The sequence below is a fragment of the Prunus dulcis genome, chromosome 1 (genome assembly GCF_902201215.1).
Source record: "Prunus dulcis chromosome 1, ALMONDv2, whole genome shotgun sequence".
In the NCBI taxonomy this organism is placed as follows: Eukaryota; Viridiplantae; Streptophyta; class Magnoliopsida; order Rosales; family Rosaceae; genus Prunus; species Prunus dulcis.
In genome coordinates, this window is record NC_047650.1 from 16,631,540 (window position 1) to 16,656,994 (window position 25,455).

Consider the following 25,455-nt stretch of genomic DNA (forward strand, 5'->3'; position numbering starts at 1 on the left):
ACAAAAAGTGGGCATTCACGTTCGGGTCTTCATCCCAGCCGTTGATTTCGATCCAACGGCTAAAAGTGTTGTCCTCAAATAAGCGTCCGTGCCAGAGAACATCTCCCGTATTTTTTACTTTGTTTGGTATCCCTATTTATTTCCTTTTTTCTTTTTATTATTATTATTTTTTGGCCCGAAAACAAAACCCCATCATAAACCCTGAAATAACTACTCACTTCAAACTCTCGCAGCTCAAAAATGAGCCGAAGACGTTTGAAAACTCTCCTCTTGCACTCAATCTCCACCATGTCGTCGTCCCCTCTTAAATCCAACCCCCTTTTCACTACAAGTCAATCACAAGCCTTCCCTTCTCCATCCAAATTCTTTCACCAAAATCTCAAACTTGGCCTGGCCAGATTCCTTTGCACTTCTTCGCCGGACAATCTCGATGGTCTGGTCGATCCTCAAGAATTGTCAATACCTGGGAGTTCTGGAGTTGAGTCTATTTCGGCAGAGGAATTCGCCTCTTTGCGCGATTCGGTGTTAGATACCAATGCCGGTGATGGGTCTTCAACGCCCAAATTTGAATCAGATAAGTTTTCTAATAATGCCATTTTGATTTCGAATAAGATTTGGAATTATAATGATGCGTTTGGTGACCAGACCCAGAAGTTTCTTAGGCAGTTTAGGGATAATCTGAATGAAACTCTGGTGATGGAAGTACTGAAGCTTATTCGAAATCCTGAATTAGGTGTGAAGTTTTTCATATGGGCAGGTAGACAAATTGGGTATAGTCACACTGGTCCTGTGTATGATGTATTGTTAGAGTTATTGGAGTGTGGTAGTAATGATAGAGTACCAGAACATTTTCTCCGAGAAATTAAGGGTGATGATAGAGAGGTGCTTGGGAAGTTGCTTAATGTGTTGATACGGAAGTGTTGCCGAAATGGTTTGTGGAATGTAGCTTTGGAAGAGCTTGGGAGGCTTAAGGATTTCGGATACAAGCCAACTCGAACAACTTACAATGTTTTGGTTCAAGTGTTTTTAAAAGCTGATAGGTTGGATACAGCACACTTGGTTCATGTGGAGATGTCGGATTTGGGGTTTAATATGGATGAGTATACACTTGGTTGCTTTGTTCACGCCCTTTGCAAATCTGGGAGGTGGAAGGAAGCGCTCACATTGATTGAGAAGGAAGAGTTTGTGCCCAATACTGCTCTTTATACAAAGATGATATCTGGGTTGTGTGAAGCTTCACTTTTTGAGGAAGCTATGGATTTCTTGAACAGAATGCGGTGTGATTCTTGCATTCCTAACGTCGTAACCTATAGGATTTTGCTTTGTGGGTGTTTAAAAAAAAGACAGCTCGGTAGGTGCAAGAGGATTCTTAGTATGATGATCACAGAAGGTTGTTATCCAAGCCGTAAGATATTTAATTCTCTTGTACATGCTTATTGCAGGTTAGGAGATTACTTTTATGCTTACAAGTTGCTTAAGAAAATGGTAAGATGCGGGTGCCACCCAGGCTATGTGGTTTACAATATCTTGATTGGTGGTATATGTGGAAACGAGGAATTACCTAGCTCAGATATGTTAGATTTGGCTGAAAAAGCTTATGGTGAGATGCTTGATGCAGGGGTTGTGTTAAATAAGGTCAATGTGAGCAATTTTGCACGATGTCTTTGTGACGCCCGAAAATATGAGGAAGCCTATAATGTTATCCGTGAAATGATGAGAAAGGGTTTTGTGCCTGACACTAGTACATACTCTAAAGTTATTGGCTTTTTGTGTAATGCATCCAAGGTAGAACAAGCATTTTTGTTGTTTGAAGAAATGAAAAGGAATAGTATTATTCCTGATGTCTATACCTATACTATTTTAATTGATAGTTTTTCTAAAGCTGGCCTTATTGAACAGGCTCATAGCTGGTTTAATGAAATGGTAGGAAATGGCTGTGCTCCTAACGTGGTGACTTATACTGCTCTTATACATGCATACCTTAAAGCAAAAAAGGTGTCTGATGCAAATCAACTTTTTGAGATGATGTTGACTGAAGGTTGCATTCCCAATGTTGTTACTTATACTGCTTTAATTGACGGTCATTGTAAAGCTGGTAGAATTGAAAAGGCCTGCCTGATTTATGAAAGGATGAGAGGTAATGTGGAAATCCCTGATGTTGATATGTATTTTAGAATTGACGGTCAGAGTATGAAAGAACCTAATGTTTATACTTATGGAGCTTTGGTGGATGGTTTATGCAAAGCACACAAGGTCAAAGAGGCCCGTGACTTATTGGATGCTATGTCGGTAGAAGGTTGTGAACCTACCCATATTGTGTATGATGCTCTTATAGATGGATTTTGCAAATATGGGAAGCTAGATGAAGCGCAAGAGGTGTTTACTAAGATGTCAGAGAAAGGGTACAGTCCAAATGTGTATACTTATAGCTCTTTGATTGATAGGTTGTTTAAGGATAAAAGACTAGATCTCGCTTTAAAAGTCTTGTCTAAAATGCTAGAAAACTCTTGTGCACCAAATGTTGTTATCTACACAGAGATGATTGATGGTCTTTGTAAAGTTGGGAAGACAGATGAAGCCTATAAGCTTATGCTGATGATGGAAGAAAAAGGATGTTATCCAAATGTTGTTACTTATACTGCAATGATAGATGGCTTTGGGAAAGCAGGTAAAATCGAAAAATGTCTTGAGCTCTTTAAAGAAATGAGCTCTAAAGGTTGTGCTCCAAATTTTGTCACGTACAGGGTTTTGATAAACCATTGCTGTTCAACTGGCCTTTTGGATGAAGCTCGTAAGCTTTTGGATGAAATGAAACAAACATATTGGCCAAAGCATATGGTAGGCTACCATAAAGTTATTGAAGGTTACAACCGAGAGTTCATGAACTCTCTTGGGATTTTAGATGAGATGAGTGAGTGTGGTTCAGTGTCAATTATTCACATATACAGAGTTTTGATTGATAATTTTGTAAAGGCTGGAAGATTGGAATTTGCTCTTGAGCTGCATGACGAGATTTCATCATCTTCACCTTTTACATCTGTGAACAAGAATATGTGTACTTCATTGATTGAAAGTCTTTTACATGCAAATAAGGTTGGTAAGGCACTGGAGCTGTTTGCAGACATGATAAGGCAAGGTGGTATTCCAGAGCTTATGACATTGTTTGACCTTATTAAAGGGCTCATTAAAATTAATAAGTGGGATGAAGCTCTTCAACTATCGGATAGCATATGCCAGATGGTTCGTCTCTCCAACTCACCTCATTTCTTTTACATAAAAATGTATCTTTTTCTTTATTTATACTATGAACCATTTCATTTCATTGTTCTATTTTTTAGGAGTGAATGTTATACACTATATGGCCCAGAAAATGAGGAAAATCTAAATTCTAACTGAAATATTTGCATAGATAAAGTGTCAAACTATTTCTTTCCTAGAATTCTTTGAAGTTAATAGTTTTAAATATTGTTTGAAAAGTATTGAATTTAAGGTGAGGGTTTTAGTATTTGGTGTGAGTACATGCACATTTAAGCAAGTGCACTTACACGTCTATTTCTCTCTGTATATGCATGTAAATTTTATGAGTGGTCATACGTTTGGCATCCATGCATGGACCTTTAAGCCATTATTTATTATCCAAGGACTGGATTAAGGAAATGCACTTAACTTAGAAGTCTTGTACAATTACTTGTACCAATTGTTTGTCTGTAAATCTTATAGTAAATGGTTGGGTGGACCTGTCTGTTAAGTGATCAACCTAGTGTCTGGTAGTTCGTCATCATTTATTTCAGAGAAAATTTTCTTTACATGTGTAAGATCATTGGTTAGTTGGAGAATTTTGCACTTGGCAGTTTTTTTCTCAAGTTGCCTTACTGTATCAGTAGCATTTGCTTACCCTGAAAAATTGTCAGTACCGATTGATGTGTTGTAGATGAACATAACTACATTATGTGATTGAGCTGCCTCAAGCTGTACATTAAGCTACCTGTTTTTAGGTTATAAGGACCCTTGACGTAGCATGTAGAGATCACTAGGAACTAGGAAGAATTGTAGTTTCATTTTGACAAGATCTTTACAATTGAATGAGCAAGAATATCACAGCAGTAGCCAGTAGGATATTTCACTACAAAAAGCATACATTGCCTTTGTTGGACTGTGCTGCAGGGATAGGCATGCTTTAACCTTTTGCTCAGCACTGCTTTCTGGGTCTTAGAATGGGGTTTTTGTTTTTGCTTTTGTGTAAACTCAATCTTTGATGACTTTTTTCTCTTCTCCCAAGTATTCTGTTTAATGACTTAGATAATATGTTTTGTTAATTTCATTTGCTCGTCTTTTTAATTTATAACTAGGAAAGCGGAATTTTTAAAGACTTTTGTCATTTAGAAGGGGGTAATCTATGCTTGTGTTGTGAAAACTTCAAAGTATTGGATGCCCCAAGACTCGTATAAATTGAGGCCAGCTTAACCCTCATATGAGTTTACTTGATAGTTTGGACCAATAATCTGAAACGGTTGGTGCTGCTGATATCCAAGTTGCCTCTGTTTTTCACTGGACATGTTTATTTATTTAATTATGTTTTGTTTATTTCTGTTTATTATTCTTCCTTATATTCATTGTATTAGTCTCAACTAATTGAGCAGGACATCCATTGGCTTCTGCAAGAAGAGATATCTGACAGAAAGTAGTGTGTTTTCTGGACTATTGTTGTTTGCCACTGATGACTCATTGGACCCTGGTCTAAGGTTCTCTTGAGGAGTGGAAAAGTATTTGTGTGGGAGTCTTTGTGCAAGCATATGCACCGTGAGGATATGAATGACAGTTGCCTGCTTAATGGGGTGACCCTACAGTTTTTCTTACCTTGCGAAGTGGCTATAAATGGCAAGAAAGCTAGAAGAAATTTCTGCTTGCTATTCGAAGGAGGTAAATCTTATTCAAATGTCCTAAGCATGATACTTCAAAAATTTCAGAATGGAGGATTTGATACCGATAAGGCATGCCTTGACAGATACCATATGCTCCAAGTCTGTATCCAGTTTCCCTTTAGGAAAATTTGGTTTTTGGATATGGCATGGATATGTGAGGCATACATGATGTATACAAAAGTGATCAAGATAGATACAAAAGGGGTTATTTGTAAAATTAGTATAGGGAAAACGGAGGTAAGAGTGTCATTTTAAAAGGTTTTGGAGTTGTTTCTGAAAAAGGGCATCTAAGGGTCATTTTAAGATGTTAAAAGAGTTAATATGAAAACAAAAAACAGTACGTTAGATAAGAAAAAGAAAATTTATTTCATTGTTGTATCCGTTGTGGTACCTGTATCTTGTTTTTGGAGGTTTTTGGTATTGTCGTATCCTCTCACAAATCCTATAACTGTATGCATGCAGCATAGGTTTTATATTCTGCGCCAAGGCTTACAGATGATGCTGCTTGAGTGTAAGCAGGTCACAGCTGCTAGAATTTATTTACGGCTCCAATAGGACCAATACCACTTTCCATTATGAATCATCACAAGGTCAGGAACTTAGGATCTTATTATTCATACCTCCGGACAGTAGTTTTTAAGTATATCATTGTTTTTACTAATTTACTAGGTGCAGATAAATTCACTAGTTGTTTGCTACTTGATCATGATAAGTTTGATATTGTTCAGCTCTATCACATACTGCTGATGTTGCTCGTTGAGTGCAAAGCTGGCAGGTGTTGTGGAATTCATTTCGTGGGAATTGTCTTCGTTTTTCACTTGATGATGTCAAGGTAAGGTTGTTTTAAAATTCTTTCTTGTGCAGTTTTGTTGATAGATAGGATATGCATGCAAACAAAAACAGAGGCACATACATGGTAGTTTGTAATTTACTTTTCAGAATATTTGCAGGATGAAATTTCTAGGGTAGGGAGAAAACCTTAGAAAGGAATACACAATTTCTTCTCTTTCTGTTTTATTATTATTATTTTTTTGTTCGTTTGTTTGTGTGCATGTGATTCAGTCTGTATCTGCTTGAACTTATTTTGCGCAGTTCCTGTTTCTTATAGCAATTATTGCTTATGAATTATAAATTGAATTTGATTAGTTAAGGATCAGGATGATGTGATTGGATTGGAGCTATCTGGATCTCCTCCACAGGATCTCATAGGGTATCAAATTTCAAACAGCAGGCATTTACAGATACTAGGAGCTCAAGTTAAACTTCCTTTTAATGGCGAGCGTTGCCAGAAAAGTAGTGTATGGGATTTGTTGTGGTACTGCAAGCATTTATTTCTACTTGATTTACCTTGAGGATAGTAGTTAATCCACAAACAAAATACTGTACTTGGTTTTATTAGGTACATCAGATATGAGATAAAATTAGTCTCTTATAAGGATGACCTTAGTTTAGCCTAGAAAAGGAGTAATTACAATTTTGGTCACCTGGGTTAGGGTTGAATTTAATTTTGGTCACCGTGATTTCAATTTTCCTGATTTCATCACTGTACTTGCAATCGTTAACAAATCAGGCCCAGCCCAGCTCTCTCACTCCTCTCGCAGTCGCATCCTTGTTTGTTCATCCAAACCCAGATCAAATCCCTCATATTCTCTCTCTTCTCAATTCCCAATTTCCATTCCCAGCCCAGCTCTCTCTCTCTCTCTCTCTCTCTCTCTCTCTCTCTCTCTCTCTCCCCACTGTCCAGATTAAGCTCTTCTCTGTCCTCAGTGACACCGCTGCCATTCAAACAAGGATCCCAGTGCAGTGGCCATTTTCTTTGGTGCCTTCTCTTGGTGCATGTACGAGGTCGGCAAGGGCAACAAGATCCAAAGCTTTTTTTTTAATATCTTTTTTGTATTTAATTTCATATTTGGTTACATGAGTTTTTATTGTTTTGTGAATTGAAGGTTGAAAATTGGATAGGTTCTGTGAGTGTGTGAGTGGGGGGAGTGAGAGGTAGTGATCTTTGTTAGGGTTCTCTTGGTATTTCATTGAGAGTTGGGCTGGGGGTGGAAGTTGTTGATTGGGAATTGAGAAGAGAGAGAGAAGATGAGGGATTTGATATGGGTTTGGATGAACAAACGAGGATGCGACTGTGCGAGAGAAGGAGAGAGAGGGAGAGACAGACAGACAGACAGAGAGCTGGGCTGGGACAAAAGGACAATAAAGCCCCTGCCAAACTGATGGAAATGAAGGATTGGACCTGATTTGTTAACAACTGCAAGTACAGTGACGAAATCGGGAAAATTGAAATCACTGTGACTAAAATTGATTTCTAGCCAGACCCCAATGACCAAAATTGTAATTAACCCTTTAGAAGAAGTAAGGATCTCATAGTTTGACCATGCCACAATGTGGTATAATGATCTGAGCCATCAATTCTTAAGTTCCTCTTCAAGATGTCGATGCAACAATTAACAAGATCTGGAATCTTTTAGTCATCTAATTGTCAGTCAATAAATACATAGGCAAACACAATGTTTGTTTTGATAAACCTAGAAATGATCATGATGATAATCCATATTTGAATGGCTTGCTGGTTAAACAGTGTCTTCTTTGTAATGTAATTTTTAGCTTCCTTGGACTTCTGTAGTTATTTTGTTCTGTTATACTTCCTGGGCAAGCTTTTAGATTCTTTGGACTTCTGCTGTTATTTTGTTTTGCTTCACTTTTAAATCGAACCGTATTAATGATGGTGATTTTATATTTATCATTTATATTGATTTATTTGTTCTCTGGGTGTGCTGTAGTGTATCTAACCAATATGATGAAACTACTCAACAACCTCTAGACTCATGTTCGAATCATGAAGTGGATTTCATTTTTCAAGTAGGAGCAGTAGGACATGAGTTCGATTCATTAAGTGGCATTCTTGTGTTCAATAAATATGCGAGGGATGTCTGCTGCCTTGTTCGAATTTATTCACAAAAGGAGAAAGAAAAAGGATACAGATGAAATTGTAACGGAAATAAGTTGTGTTTCAAGCAAGCTCAAGGTGACTGCAAATGCCGTGTGATGGTAAAATGAGTGCTGGCATTTGCTAATGCCTAAAGTAATTTGTAGCTGAGAGCCTGAGGCCACCATCATTTGAAACCAGAGTGTGATTGTTTTATGTTTGATTTTGATTTTATCTTCTACATAGCTTCGGCTTAAAGATTCACAGAGGCTGTAACATCCAATTTGCAGTCGGGAAAAATTGTTGAGGATAAAATTGAGCAAAACAAAGTGATTTTTGTTTGTGAGAATGAATCATCCTGCTATTTGATGTTAAAGCTTCGATTATATATCCTGAACAATCTGCTTGTGAGAATTTTTGATCTTCTGGCTGAAAAAACCTTGTATATCAAAAGAGATAACTCCAGCTTTGCCACGGTTGCCGTCCAAAGAGACTTGTTTTGATGAATTATTCGACTTCATTATTTATTATGCTACGTAGGTTAGGAACGTGCAGTTTTTTTAATTAAAAAACGTGTTATTTTGTTAGGATCCCTCACTAATTGGCCTATTGAGATCAATCCATAAGTGAATTGGGTTCTATCCAGCTTTGGCCCATCCCTCCAAGTGTAGGACTCATCCTAAACCCATTTCTCTCTTAAGATCTGATGATGTAATTATACCCTATTTGCCGGGTTCGGCGAGGCTATAATGCTAAGGTTATGTGCGGGGGCATTCACTGGGCCATTAGATTGATCAAATGGCTAACATTAGTAAGTTACATATGGGTTTCTTTTATCCAGTAGAAAAATCACAACCCGCGAGTGAGCTTCAATTTCATCTTCTCCCTTCTCCTTCTTTATCTCTCCTATCCTTATCTCTCTATGCGACAGCCAACAACCTCACATCTGGCACCCTCTCTCTACCTCTCCTCCCACCACCCAACCCTTCTCTTTCTCTCTCTTCTCCCCTTCTCTCTTTGACATCCACGAAACTGAAGTTCCAGATCTGGGTTTTTCTTTCTTCTTTTAACTAGACTGACATACCCAAAATTGAATTTGATCTAGGTTGGGTTTCAGGTGGGTGTGGGGTGGGATGGTTGTGGTGGAGGGGTGGCTAGCAGGCTAGGGTAGTTAGAATCAAGGGGAGGTAGTGGGCTGGGATGAATGAATTTCCTCCCCTTTTTTTTTTCCTAATATTTCTTTTATTTTAGTTTTTTACAGATTCCAATTTTCTACAAAATTTTACAAAGAAATGTTCATGTACCCTTTTCATCATGAACTTCCCACAAATTTTAGATTAATAATCATACCCACTTTCTCTATTTTGATTTTTTTCCTCCTAATTCTTTTTTTTTTATAAATGAAATTTGAAAAAGCCTTCTTTCTGGGTTTGGGTTTTAGCCATATTTGTATTTTATTCTTTTGGTGGGACAAGATAATATTCCAAGAGATGCATATTGAGGCAATGCAAGTTAATCTGGAAGATCTCTGAAGGCATAAGAAGTAAGAGCATAAGCATCATGTGATTCAATTTGGGGTGGTTGTACTGATAAGAGTGGGGTTGGCGGCACTACTTGGGGATGGGTGGTTGTGATTTAAAATAAGAAAGAAAAAGGGATGGGGCAGGTTCACTGGTTTTTTTTGTTTTTTTAGGTGGTTGGCGCTGGTGCTTGGAACACAGAGAGAGAGAGAGAGAGAGAATTGTAGGTTTTTTTCTTTTAATTTTTAATTTTTAAAAATAATATTTTAGCTCGTAATACAATTTTTAAATTCTAATTATGTTTAAAATATATTTTTTCCATTTAAATCCATGTGACATTGCAAAATAATAGTCATTTAGGGTAAAAAGCAATATAATAATAAAATAAAATTTTGGTACAGAGGGCAATATAATAATAATTTAGGTTTAAAGGAAATATAATAATAGTTTAGGATAAAAGGAAATATAATAACAATTTAGGGTAAAAACTAATATAATAATAATCTAGGGTAAATAATAATAGTTTATGGTTAAAAGGAATATAATAATAATTTAGGGTAAAATGCAATATAATAATAATTTAGGGTAAATAACAATATAATAATAATTTATGGTTAATAATAATATAATAATAATTAACAGTCCAAAACAATGTAATAATAATTTATGGTAAATAACAATATAATAATATTGACTTGTGGCGCAATCGTTGGTCACCACCTGTCGAAAACAATGACAACTCTCCTTTCTGAGACTGCCACGTGTGATTCTCTATAATTTAATAATATTTTTTTTGAGATTTAACTTCTAAAATTCATAATAAATAAATTAAAATTTTAAAAAATGCATCAAAAAATCCTATGAACTCCTTGTGGCATTCTCTACACCCTCAAGCTCGGGAAATATAACTTGTACTTATAAAAATATAAATTGATAACAAAAACTCAACTTTGTTTATAAACAATCTAAAACACTAGTTGTTGTTTCATAGCATAACACTCAAGTTATTTGATCAAACGATTACCGTAAACTCCAATATGTTAAATCATGATTTTGGACCTCCATAATCAAGGATGATGTTGTGAAGAGTTTGTAGCAATTTTCAGTGTATTTTTATGATTTTTAATTGATTTATTATGCATTTTAGAAGTTAAAATACTAGAAAAATAATATTAAAGGGTATAGGCCAATCGCGGAACGCCACCTGTTGGAGGAAACCCTGACGGCACCACCTTCAGCTGCTGCCACGTGTCGCTCAGTATGATTTAATATTATTTATCTTGAATTTAACTTCTAAAATTCATAATAAATTAATTAAAAATTCAAAAAATACACCAAAAATTCCTAGAAACTCCTTGTGACATTCTCTACACCTTCAAGCTCTAAAATTATAATTTTGAGTTATGCAAATGTAAATTGATAATAAAAACTCAACTTTGTTTCTAAGCCATTTAAAACACTAGATGATGTTTTATAACCTAATATTCATGTTCTATGATCCAATGATTACCATGAACTCGAATTTTAAAGATAAAGATAATGTCATAAGGAGTTTGTAGCAATTTTCATATTATTTTTTCATATTATGAAATCAAATTTTGAGTTATACACGTGTCGCCCTATACTATTTCATACTATTTTTCTTTAATTTAACTTCTAAAATTCATAATAAATTAATTAAAAATCTAAAAAATACATAAAAAAATTTATAGGAGCCCCTTCTGACATTCTATACACCCTCAATCTCTAAAAGTATAATTTTTATATTATAAAAATATAAAATGATAACAAAAACTCAATTTTATTTCAAAATAATTTAAAATACTAGTTGATGTTCTATAACTTAACACTCATGTTCTTTGATCCAACAATTACCTTAAACTCAAATATGTGAAATCATGATTTTGGACCTCCATAATTGAGGATGATGTCGTGAGGAGTTTGTATCAATTTTCGGTGTATTTTTCTAATTTTTAATTATTTTTAAATAATTTTTAAAGATAAACATGAAAAAAGTAATCAATATGACATGTGGCATAATCGGGGAACGCCACCTGTTGGAAACACTGACGGCGCCACCTTCAGCGTTGCCACTTGTCGACCTATACCATTTAATGGTATTTTTCTTGGATTTAATTTCTAAAATTCATAATAAATTAATTCAAAATTCAAAAAAGACACCGAAAATTCCTAGGAACTTCTTGTGACATTATCTACGTCGTCAAGCTCTAAAAGCATAATTTTTATTTAAAAAAATGTAAAGTGATAATAAAAACTCAACTTTGTTTCTAAGCAATTGAAAACACTAATTGATGTCCTATAACAGAATACTCTTGTTCTTTAATCCAACGATAACCTTAAACTCAAATATGTGAAATCATAATTTTATTTTTAAAATTCATAATAAATTAATTAAAAATTCAAAAAATACACATAAATTTCCTAAGAATTCCTTGTGACATTCTCTGCACCCTGAAGCTCTAAAAGTATAATTTTCACTTATAATTAAAAATATGAAAAATATACCCAAAAAAAGCTACGTGCTCCTTACGACAATGTCTTCGATATTAGAGTTTTAAAATTCATAATTCGACCTATTTGAATTCATGGTAATCATTGGATCAAAGAAACAAAAGTGTGATGTTATAAAATATTAAGTATGGTTTTGGTTTGTTTATAAACAAATTAATGTTATAAAACTTTAGTTTGTATTACTTTTTTGTTTACTTTAAAACATTCAAAAAATAAAAATAAAAATCAGAAGAAAAAAATTTGGCGCTATGCGAGAAGAACACCTATTCAGAAACCTTAACGACGTACCAATCTCCGAAGCTACATGTTGTTCTCTTCAATTTATTATTAATTTTCTATGCTATAACTTCCAATATTCATAATAAATACATATCCATACAAACATTGAGTGAATTATTATTGAAGTATTATTGCCCATTTATTGGCCCATTAGCGAACATGGTTTGGAATAAAGAATCTTTTAATTATACACAGGATAAAATTTTGGTGTATTTTTCAAATTTTTAATTAAAAAATATTATGAATTTATAAACTAACGGAATGAAAAATAATAAAGAGGTATTCATGGCTCGTTCGCTTGAGTTTATTTTATCTTTAAAAAAACTCCATAAATGGTATTTATTTATAACACAATAACAAATACCCAGTATAGTTTTTAATTCTATATGAATTAACCGATCATTTATTAATTTAATAATGTATTTAGAAATTAGTAAAGAAAGCATCTGAGAAGCATTCAACACCCCCAGCCTCCTCACCCTCTATCTCCCAGACAGCCATACTTCCATTCTTCACCTCGCCACAACCACCCATCCCCACCCCAAATTGAATCACATGGAAATCAAAATAGAGAAAGTGGGTATGATGATTAATCTAAATGTATCGTAAGTTATGAAACAGTACATGAATATTTCTTTGTAAAATTTGGTGAAAAATCAGAATTTGTAAATAAAAAATTAAAAGAAATATTAGAAAAAAAGGGGAGAAAATTCATCCATCCCAGCCCATCCCCCATCCCCCATCCCCCTCGATTCTAACCACCCTAGCCTGCTAGCCAACCCCTCCACCACGACCATCCCACCCCACACCCACCTAAAACCCAACCTAGATCAAATTCAATTTTGTGTATGTCAGTCCAGTTAAAAGAAGAAGAAAAAAAATCTCATATATAGAACTTGAGTTTCGTGGATGTCAAAGAGAGAGAAAGAGAAGGGTTGGGTGGTGGGAGAAGAGGTAGAGGGAGGGTGCTGGATCATGGATGTGAGGTTGTTGGCTGTCGTTCATTTTAATTGAACGGTTGTTAACATCCCGCAAATAAGCTCCGCATATTAACCTCCGCATTCTAGCAGCTCCCATTTGGGGTTACAGAAAGGGATATGAATCTTTCTCTGCTTTATATTTCATTTCTGATTTTGGTACCTGTCATATTTTTTATTGAGAGATGCTATCGCGCTAACATCATCTCCAATGCTAAATACAAATTCTTTAGCTGTTTTCGCTTCAATGTACGACTAAAATGTTTGCGTTTTTTTTTATTATTATTTTATACAACCGAAATAAGAGAAAATTGAACTTAAGACCTCAAATACAGAAATAAATAAATACTATAAGTCAGGCTTTTTTTTTTCTTTGGGTTTCATATATGAATATTGGGTTGATAAAAAGTTAAATTTGAGTTTTGTGTTTGTGCATTGGAGATGGCCCAAGGCGGTTGTTATTTTATAGTGAGTGCCTTATCTAAGGCTATTAGAAAAGTCTTTATCTTTTAACCGTTGGATCAAATTAACCAATTTAATTCAACTGTTAATCAATTTAATCTAACGGTTTAAAAATAGGGCTTATAGTGACCCTACAGAAGTGAAAATGGCAAACCCGACCCGCACATGCCTTGGCTAAACCCCTTTCCCATCTGGACCTTCTCACACCTCCCCTTAATGCTCTCCCTGAGAAGAACTAAAAATGGAGCTCTCACGCATTCTTCAATTCTCTTCAAAATTCTCATACCCTTTTCCCAATTTTCTCCGTTTTCTTCTAAATCCAATCCAAAATCCACAACCCAGAATCGCATTACCACAATCCCAAGAAAATCCACTACAAGAAGACCCATTTCTCTCGCTGCACCAGTTCCACGAGTTCCAGACACAGTAAGTACTTCTATTGTCAATTCAGTATGCTCTTTACTCTCTAAAGATACCCATGAAATCACAAGCATTGATAGTTTGTTGAAAAACTTCAAAGAAACGTTGAGGTCAGAACTTGTGCTTCAAATTTTGATGAATTATAAGCAGTTGGGTAGGAGTAAAACCTTGCAGTTCTTTTCTTGGGCTGGATTTCAAATGCGTTTTCAGTTTGATGACTGTGTGGTTGAGTACATGGCTGATTTCTTAGGTAGGAGGAAGCTCTTTGATGATATGAAGTGTCTTCTTTTGACTGTGTCCTCGCACAAGGGTCGAGTTTCCTGTCGGTCTGTGTCCATTTGTATTAGGTTTCTGGGTAGGCAAGGGAGGATTAAAGAAGCCCTTTGCGTGTTTGAAGAAATGGAATCAAAATTTGGGTGTAAACCTGATAATCTTGTGTACAATAATATGCTCTACGTGCTTTGTAAGAAGGAGTCATCTGGGCATTTAATTGATTTTGCACTGGCAGTTTTTCGGAGAATCGAATCCCCTGATACATATTCGTATAGTAACATGCTCGTTGGTTTATGTAAGTTTGGTAGATTTGAGACTGCCGTTGAAGTTTTTGGTGATATGTGTAAGTCTGGCTTGGTTCCTACTCGGTCTGCAGTGAATGTTCTTATTGGAGATTTGTGTTTATTTAGTGCGAAAGAAGGAGCTGTTGAGAAAGTAAGAGTGAAAGATCCTTATAGAACTTTTACAATTTTAGTTCCTAAAGTTGGTGGAAACCGGGATGCTATACAGCCTGCAGTTGGAGTGTTTTGGGAAGTTTATAAATTGGGTTTATTACCTAGCACATTTGTCATAATCCGGCTTATATCAGGCCTTTGTCAACTGGGAAAAGCGGAAGAGGCTGTCAAGGTCTTGAAGGCCGTTGAGGGTAAGAAGCTGAGTTGTGTCGAAGAGGGCTACTGCATTGTGATGAAGGCTTTGTGTGAACACTGTTACGTTGATGAAGCTTGCAATTTGTTTGGGAGGATGCTCTCCCACTCCATGAAACCAAAGTTGGCTGTTTATAATCATGTTATCACTATGCTATGCAAATTAGGGAATGTGGATGATGCTGAAAGGGTCTTTAAGATAATGAACAAGAATAGATGTCTTCCAGATGGTATGACCTATTCTGCGCTGATCCATGCTTATTGCGAAGCTAGAAATTGGGAAACTGCTTATGGCTTATTGATAGAAATGCTTGGGTTGGGCTGCTCACCACATTTTCACACTTATAGGTTAGTTGACAAAATTTTGAGGGAAAATGGGCAGATGGATTTGTGTCTTAAATTGGAAAGGAAGTTGGAAACCCTGACGTTGCAGAAGCTGTGTAAAGATGGCCAGTTAGAAGCTGCATATGAGAAACTAAAATCAATGATTGAAAAGGGATTTTACCCACCAGTTTACGTGAGGGATGCTTTTCAGAATGCGTTCCGAAGGTATGGAAAATCGAAAATAGCTCAGGAATTGCTAGAGAAGATAGATGAAATAGATAGAACTTAGCTGTTGATGACCTATTAACAAGAAGTATTTTCCTCCATTAACTGAAGAGTTGTGAGTTCTAACCGATTTCTTGTTACAATTCTTTTATATATGTGGTTCCATACATGTAGCATTGTATATACTGTTCTAGGGCAATCAAATAGTCTCTTAATTTCAATGCTTGGTTGGTTCATGTGTGCTTATATGTGGTTCCATACATGTAGCATTGTATATACTGTTCTAGGGCAATCAAATAGTCTCTTAATTTCAATGCTTGGTTGGTTCATGTGTGCTTATTTACTGTACATAAACACTTTAACCGTTTAGTATATGACGCTAACACTTGTTTGAGCTCACTCCACAATGTCATCTCATGATCCGAGCCGTTTGCGTGGGCCCACTCGTTTTGTTGATTTATCTGTGCATCTTTACTGTATGTGTTTCTATGTGTCAGTATAAATATGGGAGTCACTCGTAAGACGGGGCGACCGAAAGTTTTAATGTATTGATGTAAATCACTCACCTAACTGTAGCATCGTCTCTATTAGGGGTGGGCGTGGTTCGGTTCTCACCTCAAATCAGAACCGAAATCGGTACTATTTAACCGGTTCGGTTCGATCTGGTTTAGACAAAAAAAAAATTTCAAAAACCGCCCGGTTCAGTTCTGACTGGTTCCGATTTTGAACTGGATTATTCATTTATTAATTTTTAAATTTTTTTCCAAAAAAATTATAATAAATAACTTATTTTTTTGACTTAAAAATTAACAAATAATTCGATTCATACATTTATAAATTTTTTGAAGTTGAACTTGGAAAAATAGTGATTATAAAATTTAAAATATGGCATTAGATTTTAAAAATTTGTAAAAATAAAAAATATATATATGACCGGTCCGATTTGTTGACTTTTTTGGTCAACCAATTTTTTTTCCGGTTTTCTTTTACCTGTTCGGTTCGGTGTTCTAGTTTTCCGGTCCCGATGCCTACCCCTAGCCTCTGTGGTAGTCAACTGCTTCTTATCAACGATTGGGATGGTAAGGGATGCAATATATCTAAGAGTTGGAAAATTAATGCGAAAAGCACAGCGAAAATACGTGAAAATTAATCAGTTGTATGGTCATGATACGAGAGCTTTTAACAAATCCGTATCATATAAGCCCGTGGAGTTAAGGGTGGTGAGAAAATGGATTAGGTCAAGGCATCGCGTGGCTTTTACTATGATGGCACTCAAACCCCCAAAAAAAAAAAAAAAAAATTCATTTTAAATTTCATGGAGAGGCAAAGGGCTTGTAGCTCAAGTGAGAGTTACCCCTCCCCCCATATCGTTTGTATCAGGAAAGGTATTTCTTTGCCTCTGGTTGAAAATTATATTTGGCTCTAACTGCCCATTTCACATTACTTGTTAATACGAAAGCTCTCCAAAGAAGGAGAATGCATCATCTTTTTCCATGGAAGCCATTTGTGCATGCTTATCTTTCAAAATATGTTTTAAGTTACGGACAAAACAATCTATTTTAATTATTGATGATAAAATATTGATGTGGGTATACGGCTTTAATCGGGAATATGCTTTCCCCTTGTACAATACAAAGAGACCTTGAACAAGTTTCCATCTATTCTTAATAAACAAGGCATGTATTTGTTTCGAGTCATAATCATACTTTTACACATCCATCATGCTTTGATCAATTTACTTCATCTACCACCCACGTTTTATTTTCTGCAAAGCCAAAGCATACACTTTCTGTTGTCCTGCAATAATATCAATGTGAAAATGATAAGCGTCAGATGATGCAAGTTTCTCAAACCTTAATCTATCTCCAGAAGAAACAAAATAAAATTGAAAATCCAAACTGTATTTGGGTTTTCAGAAATCCTTCCAACTGAGGACCTCGTATCAGAGTCGAGTTAGATACATATTCACACATAAGACGTTCTTGTGCAAGTTATGATCGGCAATAATGATGCAATACTTGCCAAAGGCAAAAGCAAAGATACCAACATTGTGGTATTTGAATTACATAAGCATGGTTGAAACTCTCAACTAAAGTTCACCTTACATTCCATAATTAGAAAAAGAGACCAGATCTCTTATGTGCTTGTTTATTTATATGGAAGGCAATCGAGAAAGTATCTATAAAACCCAGATCTGTCATAGACTAGATAATTCTAATCCTGGCACCGATTCAATTCCCTTGCAGAACTGTTAGCCTAAAAGGAATAAATAACTAAACAGAGTATGAATTAGTTTATAGATGGCATTGTACATCACGTGAAAACACCCTTAAAGATCTTTAAAATCATCTGAACCATTCTATCATAAAATAAATGCCAACATAGCAAAGGAGGTGATGACATGTAGAGGGCCATGGGATTTTGAATTCAAATGTCCTTTACCGAAAAAAGGTTTTTTTCAACGAAAATAAAAACTCATTACACCAATGCAACAGACTATAATGCATATCCTTTCGTAAAGAAACATATCAGACCTTGATACTCAAGAAGATTCCAACAGACTCTGGATGTCTTTCTGAACAAAGCAAAGAAAGATAAATCAGCAGTTGTTGTCAGCAAAACTGAATTGGTTCACCAAATACAAACAAACAAATAACCACAACAGCAATCTGACCTCAATTTTAAGAGGTGATGTCACAGGAGCATATCTCTCCACAACTTTTCCTTCTTTGTTAACCAAAAACTTGGTAAAGTTCCATTTGATGCCATTTCCAAAGAGCCCACCTTTCTGTAATTTCAGGAATTTGTAAAGGGGCGCCTCATTCTTCCCATTCACCTCAATCTACAATGACCACACATAAATTTAATAACTGGTGCATTAATTAATCTGAGTCACTTTATCTATGTGTAGTAGTTGCTAAATTATTAGCAAAGTCAAATCAGTCAAAGAATTATTTAAGGTAGAACCAGTTCTCTGAATGTTTATTAGTTTGAACAGCGCAGAGTCTTGTGCACAGAAAAATCTAGCACAACTAAACAGTAGCAAGAAGAAAAGAAATTTTTAATTAGAATTTTGCGTATAGATTGCTGGGAAACTTCATTTCTTTATTTTCTTCAATAATAAGGATTACCTTGTCAAAGATTGGGAATTCAGCTTTAAACCTCGTGCATGCAACTTCTTGAATCTCCTCATTGTTTCCCGGCTCTTGTCCTCCAAACTGGTTGCAAGGAAATGCCAAGATCTCAAAACCTGCCACAAAATTGAATAAAATGTCATGGACAAGGATGAAACACATGAATCAACAAATTTTTGGCATTGCTCTGATAGGAGTCACATACCTTTGTTTTTGTACTTTTCATACAAAACACTTAATTCTTTGTAGTTGGATTGTGTTAAACCACTGCAAAAAAAAATTAAAAATTAAAAATTAAAAAGTAAGAACAGAGGCAACGGAGGATATAGAGTTGTAATACAGGTTGAATGCCTTAATTCATTTTGACACAAGCAAATTTATATAATCAACAAGTTCAACCAAGCATAGAAAACATGTAGAATCACCACCAAATGCTCCAAAAACAGAATGGTCTGCCAAGATCTTAGAAAAGAAAAGAAATAATTAGTGTTGCCTCTGAACCTTAAGGATGAACATCTAAGTATCAGATAAAATGCTTTTTCATGGGGTTCTATAACTTGCCACACTGCTATAGAGAGCAATACAACTAAAATTCTCTTTTAAGACCATCTGGGGAACATAACTACACGACTAACTATTCATAGTACCCAACAGTAAGACATTGAGTACAATTTTAAAAGGAATTTTCAGATTCAGGTCTTTGATATATATTTATATTAATTATAGTCCAATGGCTTTTAAACTTTTAATTACAATTCAAGTAGAAAAGTCACTAACATATATATTGCATCCTCAATGGGGAAAAAATAACTGCAAGCATGCCATTGACTTCTTAAAAAACATAATATATCATAAATTTTCGTTCCACTTTAGAAAACATTTGTAGAGATTTATCACACGAGACCTATGATAAACTTCCTTGAACCACTGGTCAGAAAAGGTTCTATAGACCACAAGATTTGTATCATAAATTTCCTTAACAAACATCCCGATTTAACTTCAAGTAGCTGAAATTAATTGAACGAAGCACACGGTTTGAGCCACGATTAACATGGATTAAGAGTGAAGAGAAATAATTCACACAAACAGATCAAGTTAATTACCATTGGGAAGCAACATTTACAATCAGGAGAACCTTCCCACCGTATTCACTCAGCTTTACATCGTTACCATGAATATCCTGCAATTAAATCAAATGGTATACAAATCCATTTCAGATCGAGTTATCAAATAAAATAGTTTGCAATTTCACTGTATTCACTCAGCTTTCAATCGGAAATTTCCAAAATCATTTCATCAAATATAATGGCAAAATAACTCCAGAAACTTGAAGCAGAAAACAAAACAAAAGACGTACCACCCCAAGTAACCTGATCTGGCCGGAACGGCCAATGACTTTTGAATTTTAAGTCTTTTAAAAATAAATATCAGAAACAATTAGCGGAGATTGGGAAAGCTGGAAAAAATTTAGGGGAATTTTTAAAAGCCACTCATGAATGTTATCTGAAGAGACAACTTTACAGAAAAGTATCTCACATCACCTATATCAGTGATCAAAGAAAATATATATACAATATTGGAAGTTGAAAACCCACATAAGTAAGCTGCAACTAAAAGCTAAATATCAAATCACTATAAAAACCCAACACTTTTCCACTCAGCCAGCCAAGCTTAACGTCACTACTATGGATCGAGGGTCCAACTAAATGGATTCACATCACTTCTGTGTTACTTCGAAACCAATAAAACTTATTACTGCAAAATATCAAATCTTTCTTTTCCCAGCAACCAAGTATAATATATCAGAAAGCTATAAGAAGAAGAAAAAAAAAAATGAAGCAAAGCCAGTACCTTGACTGTGAAATCGTATATTGATTTGGAACTTCCTTCAGCCATAATTTGGGAAGAAGAGAACTGGTAGGCGTAATAGAAGTACAAGAAAGCAAAACCCAGAACGAAGAGAGAGACCCAGTTGGTGAATTTCAACAAATGCATTCCCACGCCCTTCACCGAAAGGAGTAGCATGTGATAAGGTCGTCATTAACGTCAGCATTGACATTTCTTGCCTGTTTCCCTCTTTAGGAAAAATACAATTTAATGTTCGAGAATTGTGACTATATTCATTTGACCTGATCACACCTTTTTCTTTCAATGGTCCGGCCCATTTTTATGGGAAATTATAGAATTATATAGTCACATGTCCATTCAAATACAGCCACATGTCCATTTTTAGAACTTTTGAATTAAAATTAAAAAAAAGAATTTCCTAGCAGCCACCTATCTCCTAACCCAATGGACGAATCTAGAATTTTGAAATACAATGGGCTGAATTTCCTTTATAAATAAACTCGACGGTATGAGTGAATTTCATTGATAACAAAAATTATACACCTAATCAGGGAGGACATATTGAGCCTTACCCTCAAAATGCATTTAGTACATAAGATATAAACTAATTAAAAAAAGACAATAATAAATAAATATGCAATGCAATGCAAATACATAATACAACTATTTGAGTTGCACCCTTCTAGGCTTCAAAGAGTTGAAATAACTAATTATTGATTCGTTATCAATACTATCAACAAATTCTTTTTCAATGTGAAGTATCATACAATCAGCAAGAAACTCATCCTCTATCTTGTTCCGAAGTTGATTTTTGATAAGTCTCATAGAAGAAAATGCACGTTCTGTTGTTGCTGTAGAAACCGGAAGAGTTAACACTAAACGAATCAATCTATCAATCAAATGGTAGGTGTGTGTTAACCCTGTTTCAAGTAAGCGCTTAAGTAATTCAGGAATATAATCAAGATTCTTGAAGGCTGGAAGACTATCCATATCAGTCTTATAAAATCCCAACTGTTGATGTAAAGCCTGCAACTCAGTGGTAGTAAAATCTTGAGGATAAAACTTCCCAGCAAGATTGCATATATCACCAATGTTAAACCACTTAAATGAATCATAGGGATCCAATGTTGAGGTAAGATAAAGAAGTTCCATGGTTTGCTCTAGAAATTTAGTATTTAACTCTACCAACAGAAAATCTATTACATCATTAAATACATCAATACGAAATAATGCTCAACTGTAATAGAATCCTGTTGTTGACAGAATGACCTGTACCCATTTTATGACGAGCACTCATATTAGGTACACGAATGTCATGTTGTTCACAAAATGCTAGCACACTATTGATAAAAATCATCCCAACCATTATTTCTCAACTCATCAAGCTTCATTTTTGTACTTGAAACAAGATTCAAAGCATTTACAATGCCCTAAGATTTGCTTTGAAGTGATTGACAAAGAAAATCTGTGAATTCCATAGTTTTTCCAACAAAAGTAAGGAAAAAACAAATTCAAACGACATCATGGCAATATAAATACTCTCAGCTTCCCCACGAAATTGTGATGTAGGTCCATTACGACCTATTTCATCAAGAAGTGTCTTGGTTGCACCAAATAAATCAATCAAACTTCGATAGAACTAAAATGAGATCCCCAACGAGTAGTTCCAGGTCATTGCAAACAACGAATTTGATTAGCCCCTGCACCCATTCCAAGTTTTCCAGCCTCTAACAAACCTTGAATTTCAGCTTTTCGAGATAATTTCAACTCAGAATGACGTTTAGCATAAGCACCAACAAAATTCACAATACTTTTCAACATTGAAAAAAAATCTCCAAATAACTCCAACCTCTTTAGCTGCAGCATTTAATGCTAGTTGGAGGCGATGAGCAAAGCAATGTATATAATATGCATATGGACAACCACTGAGAAACAATGCTTGTAATCCATTCCATTGACCATGCATATTGCTAGCATCATCATATCCTTGGCCACGCATATTCTTAACTAAAAGAGTATGTTTACCAAGCACTTTACAAATCTCAGTTTTAAGAGTTCAGTTCTCGAATAAACCCATCACGACCAACAAATCTTAGGATAATAGCCATTTGTTCCTTTTTAGATTCATCAAGTTTCATCAACAAGAACACAAAATTTTCCATCCTCTCCACCTGCCTCATGAATCTTCTTCCTTATTTTGTTAGCAAAAATATTTAGGATCTCCTTTTGTATCGTTGATGCAATATATTTTTCATTTCTAGGAGCATTCTCTAAGACGACTTTTTCAACTTCTATATTCATTCTTGAAAAGGCTTTTATCAACTCAATGAAATTTCCCCTGTTTGATGACTCACAAGATTCATCATTACCTCTAAAAGCCAATCCTTGATTTGCTAGATACCTAATGGACTCAATTGTGCTTGTAAGTCTCAACCGATTTTTTGTAACATCTTGTGGTGATTGCACCACTCTATCAATATGTTGAGAAGGGTTGCTTAAATCCATCTACTTTTGCATAGCAAGATGATGTGGAGAATTTATATTGCCTAAATGACCAAGGAAAGCACATTTTTCCCCACCAACTCTCTTCCAATTTTTAAACCCATCTATAGTTAATGCCTTGTGTGAATGATCAGTTTTAAAAACAAAGCATGGAAAACAAAACCCTTTATCTTCATGAACAAACTACTCAAGCCAAGGGAATTGTTTGAACCAACATTGTTGAAATCGACGATTTTGATTCCCGTCTAAGTGGTGTGGATATTCCCCTAATGTGGGTTGACATGGTCCTAAGAGAATATATGCTCTTTGAACATTATCATGTTCATTAATTGAATATGTGCATATTTGACGACATAATCCCGGATCATGTTCAAGAGAATTGGTATCAACTTGTTGATTACAATGGACTCTTTGAGACTCGACTCTTTGAAATTCAAAATGAGGTTTCTTCCCACAAATTGGAGAAGATGAAGAAGGACTAGAAGGCATGCTACTTGATGATCCTTCATTTTTTTTCCTTTAAAAAATGCAAAATATTCTTCACTCTCTTAGGATTTCGATGATGATTTGACACTATAAGTATAACCGATAACATGAATGATGTATGTAAGCATATTCAAAAATCCCTAAATGTTGTTTATAAAAAAAATATAATTATAACTCCCTAATAAGAACTAAGTGAAGAAAATTACCTCAACAAACAAAAAGAGGAGAAATTGGCTTGTTAATTTGTTGGATTGGAGCTAGACCAATCGCTGGTGGGTGTCTCTGGCTTTGTAGGCTCTTTGCGTTTTAACCCTCACGAACTGATGCTTTCCATCTTCTTTTTTTTTTTTTTTTTTTTTTTAAACCACTCAAGTAGGTTTTGACTCTTTGTTGTGAATGCAAGTGGGCTATCCCTTCTATTTAGCTAAACATTTTTTTTTTTTGGGGCTAAGACTACATCACATTTAAAAGTCAAATTTTTTTTGGCTTAGGCTATAGCCCATACAGCCTATTAGCTGCATTCGTCCCTGCAACTACTTGCTATGACAACCACCCCTCTCCATCCACTATCTTCACCCCTTATACTAATTGTAGAGATGGGGTTTTAGAGGGAGGAGGATTAAACTGGTATTGATGATGACGAAATGGAGTAGTCTTGATTATTAAAAACTGGTTCGTTCTTGAGGGTCTAGATCCGAGTCTGAAAATATTCCAAGGTGGCAGTGGGTTGAAGTTGGTGGTGGAATTAACATTGTGTAGATTGTCATGAGTGAATTCAGAGAAAGATATAGGGGAATTAAGGAAGATGACGATATTGGGTTTGGATGTTGATGGTCTTCATGAGAGGCAGCGATGGCAGTGGTGAATAGAAAGAGAGATGGAGGAAGAGGAAGAGAGAAGGGTGGCTGCCATGGTTTTTCTTCATTTAAGTTTTTTATTTTCAAAATTTTATTTCAAAAGTTAAGAATTAATAAAGTAAAAAAGTTTAGCTGTAAAATAATAAGTTTTTGTAATATAAAATGGACACACGACCATATTTGAGTGGGAGTACTATACATTGACGTGGTTGTATTGTATCATTTTATAATCTCTCCATTTTTATGACTTTTTCCTGCAAATAGTCCCTGAAGTTGGCGAAATTATCACATTTCGTCTATATATATATATATATATTTTTTTTTTTTGTGTGGCATTAATAGTCTTTAACGTTACCCTGTACACATCAAAGTGGTCCCTACTATTTGAAACTCTGTTAAATTGCTGAAGTGTAAGGTAAGTGGCACCCACATCTTCAATGACATCGTGACATGTATAAGATATAAAGTTTTTTTTTTTTAAATTTAAAACTTTAAAAAAAATCATTAAATAAAGGGCTTACATTAAAAGACCGATGTATCAATTTCATCAATTTACACTACAATGTTTTCAAACTTGTTCAATTTTATCATTCTATTAAGTTGACTGTATGGTCAATCGTTAAGTGTTGATGTGGCCGTTGTGAGACCCAACAATTAAAGTTTTTTTTATTTAAAAAATAATTTAAAATTTTATAAATTAATTTTACAACCTAACAAAAAAACATAAAATTGAAAAAAATAAAAGCAAACCCTACCTAGCCTCACTTTCAAAAGCAGCACCAACCCCTAACCACCACCACCCCATACCTAGCCCCCACCCGCCCCCATACCTAGCCCTACCTACCCCTGCAAGCCACCTTCATCCCTACCCACAACCCACGGCCCATACTCTCTCTGTCCCCGTTTCTCTCTCACTCTGTGTCATGCAAATTTTATTCAAAGGAGAAAATTCTTAAAGCATAACTCAATTGATATAGAAAACCCTAGAAAGGATCATTGCATTAAGTCAATCCCATAATCAAATTTCAAAGGGATTTTCAAAGCAAAAGAGAGATACTCAAGAAGGGAAAGCATTGCAACTTTTCTGATTAAGCAAACAATAGCAGAGAGGA

General features: G+C 35.2%; 3 protein-coding genes across 5 annotated transcripts; 2 read left to right on the plus strand and 1 right to left on the minus strand.

Moving 5' to 3' along the window:
- The first annotated feature begins 231 nt into the window (after nt 1-231).
- Nucleotides 232-8,257, plus strand: LOC117615771 (pentatricopeptide repeat-containing protein At1g06710, mitochondrial). 3 transcript variants are annotated; one of them, XM_034344916.1, is made up of 4 exons: nt 232-3,240; nt 4,641-4,920; nt 5,385-5,512; nt 5,651-5,754. In XM_034344916.1, the coding sequence occupies exons 1-2, from the start codon at nt 241-243 to the stop codon at nt 4,683-4,685; spliced, it is 3,045 nt and encodes a 1,014-aa protein (XP_034200807.1). In that variant the 5' UTR covers nt 232-240; the 3' UTR covers nt 4,686-4,920; nt 5,385-5,512; nt 5,651-5,754. The 3 variants fall into 3 exon arrangements, with proteins under 3 accessions (XP_034200807.1, XP_034200806.1, XP_034200808.1); XM_034344915.1 differs by lacking the exons at nt 4,641-4,920; nt 5,385-5,512 and adding an exon at nt 7,712-8,257; XM_034344917.1 differs by lacking the exon at nt 5,385-5,512 and having other exon boundaries at nt 5,651-5,742.
- Nucleotides 8,258-13,814: 5,557 nt separating this feature from the next.
- LOC117630307 (pentatricopeptide repeat-containing protein At5g65560-like) lies at nt 13,815-15,737 on the plus strand. Its single transcript, XM_034363050.1, has one exon. The coding sequence runs from the start codon at nt 13,844-13,846 to the stop codon at nt 15,578-15,580; it is 1,737 nt and encodes a 578-aa protein (XP_034218941.1). The 5' UTR covers nt 13,815-13,843; the 3' UTR covers nt 15,581-15,737.
- Nucleotides 15,738-17,054: 1,317 nt separating this feature from the next.
- LOC117630315 (probable phospholipid hydroperoxide glutathione peroxidase) lies at nt 17,055-20,739 on the minus strand. The gene is made up of 7 exons (XM_034363054.1): nt 20,502-20,739; nt 19,754-19,830; nt 18,856-18,917; nt 18,648-18,766; nt 18,191-18,358; nt 18,051-18,091; nt 17,055-17,313 (listed from the first exon to the last, which is right to left on the minus strand). Exons 1-6 carry the CDS (start codon nt 20,673-20,675, stop codon nt 18,059-18,061), a joined length of 633 nt encoding a protein of 210 aa, XP_034218945.1. The 5' UTR covers nt 20,676-20,739; the 3' UTR covers nt 17,055-17,313; nt 18,051-18,058.
- Nucleotides 20,740-25,455: the final 4,716 nt, after the last annotated feature.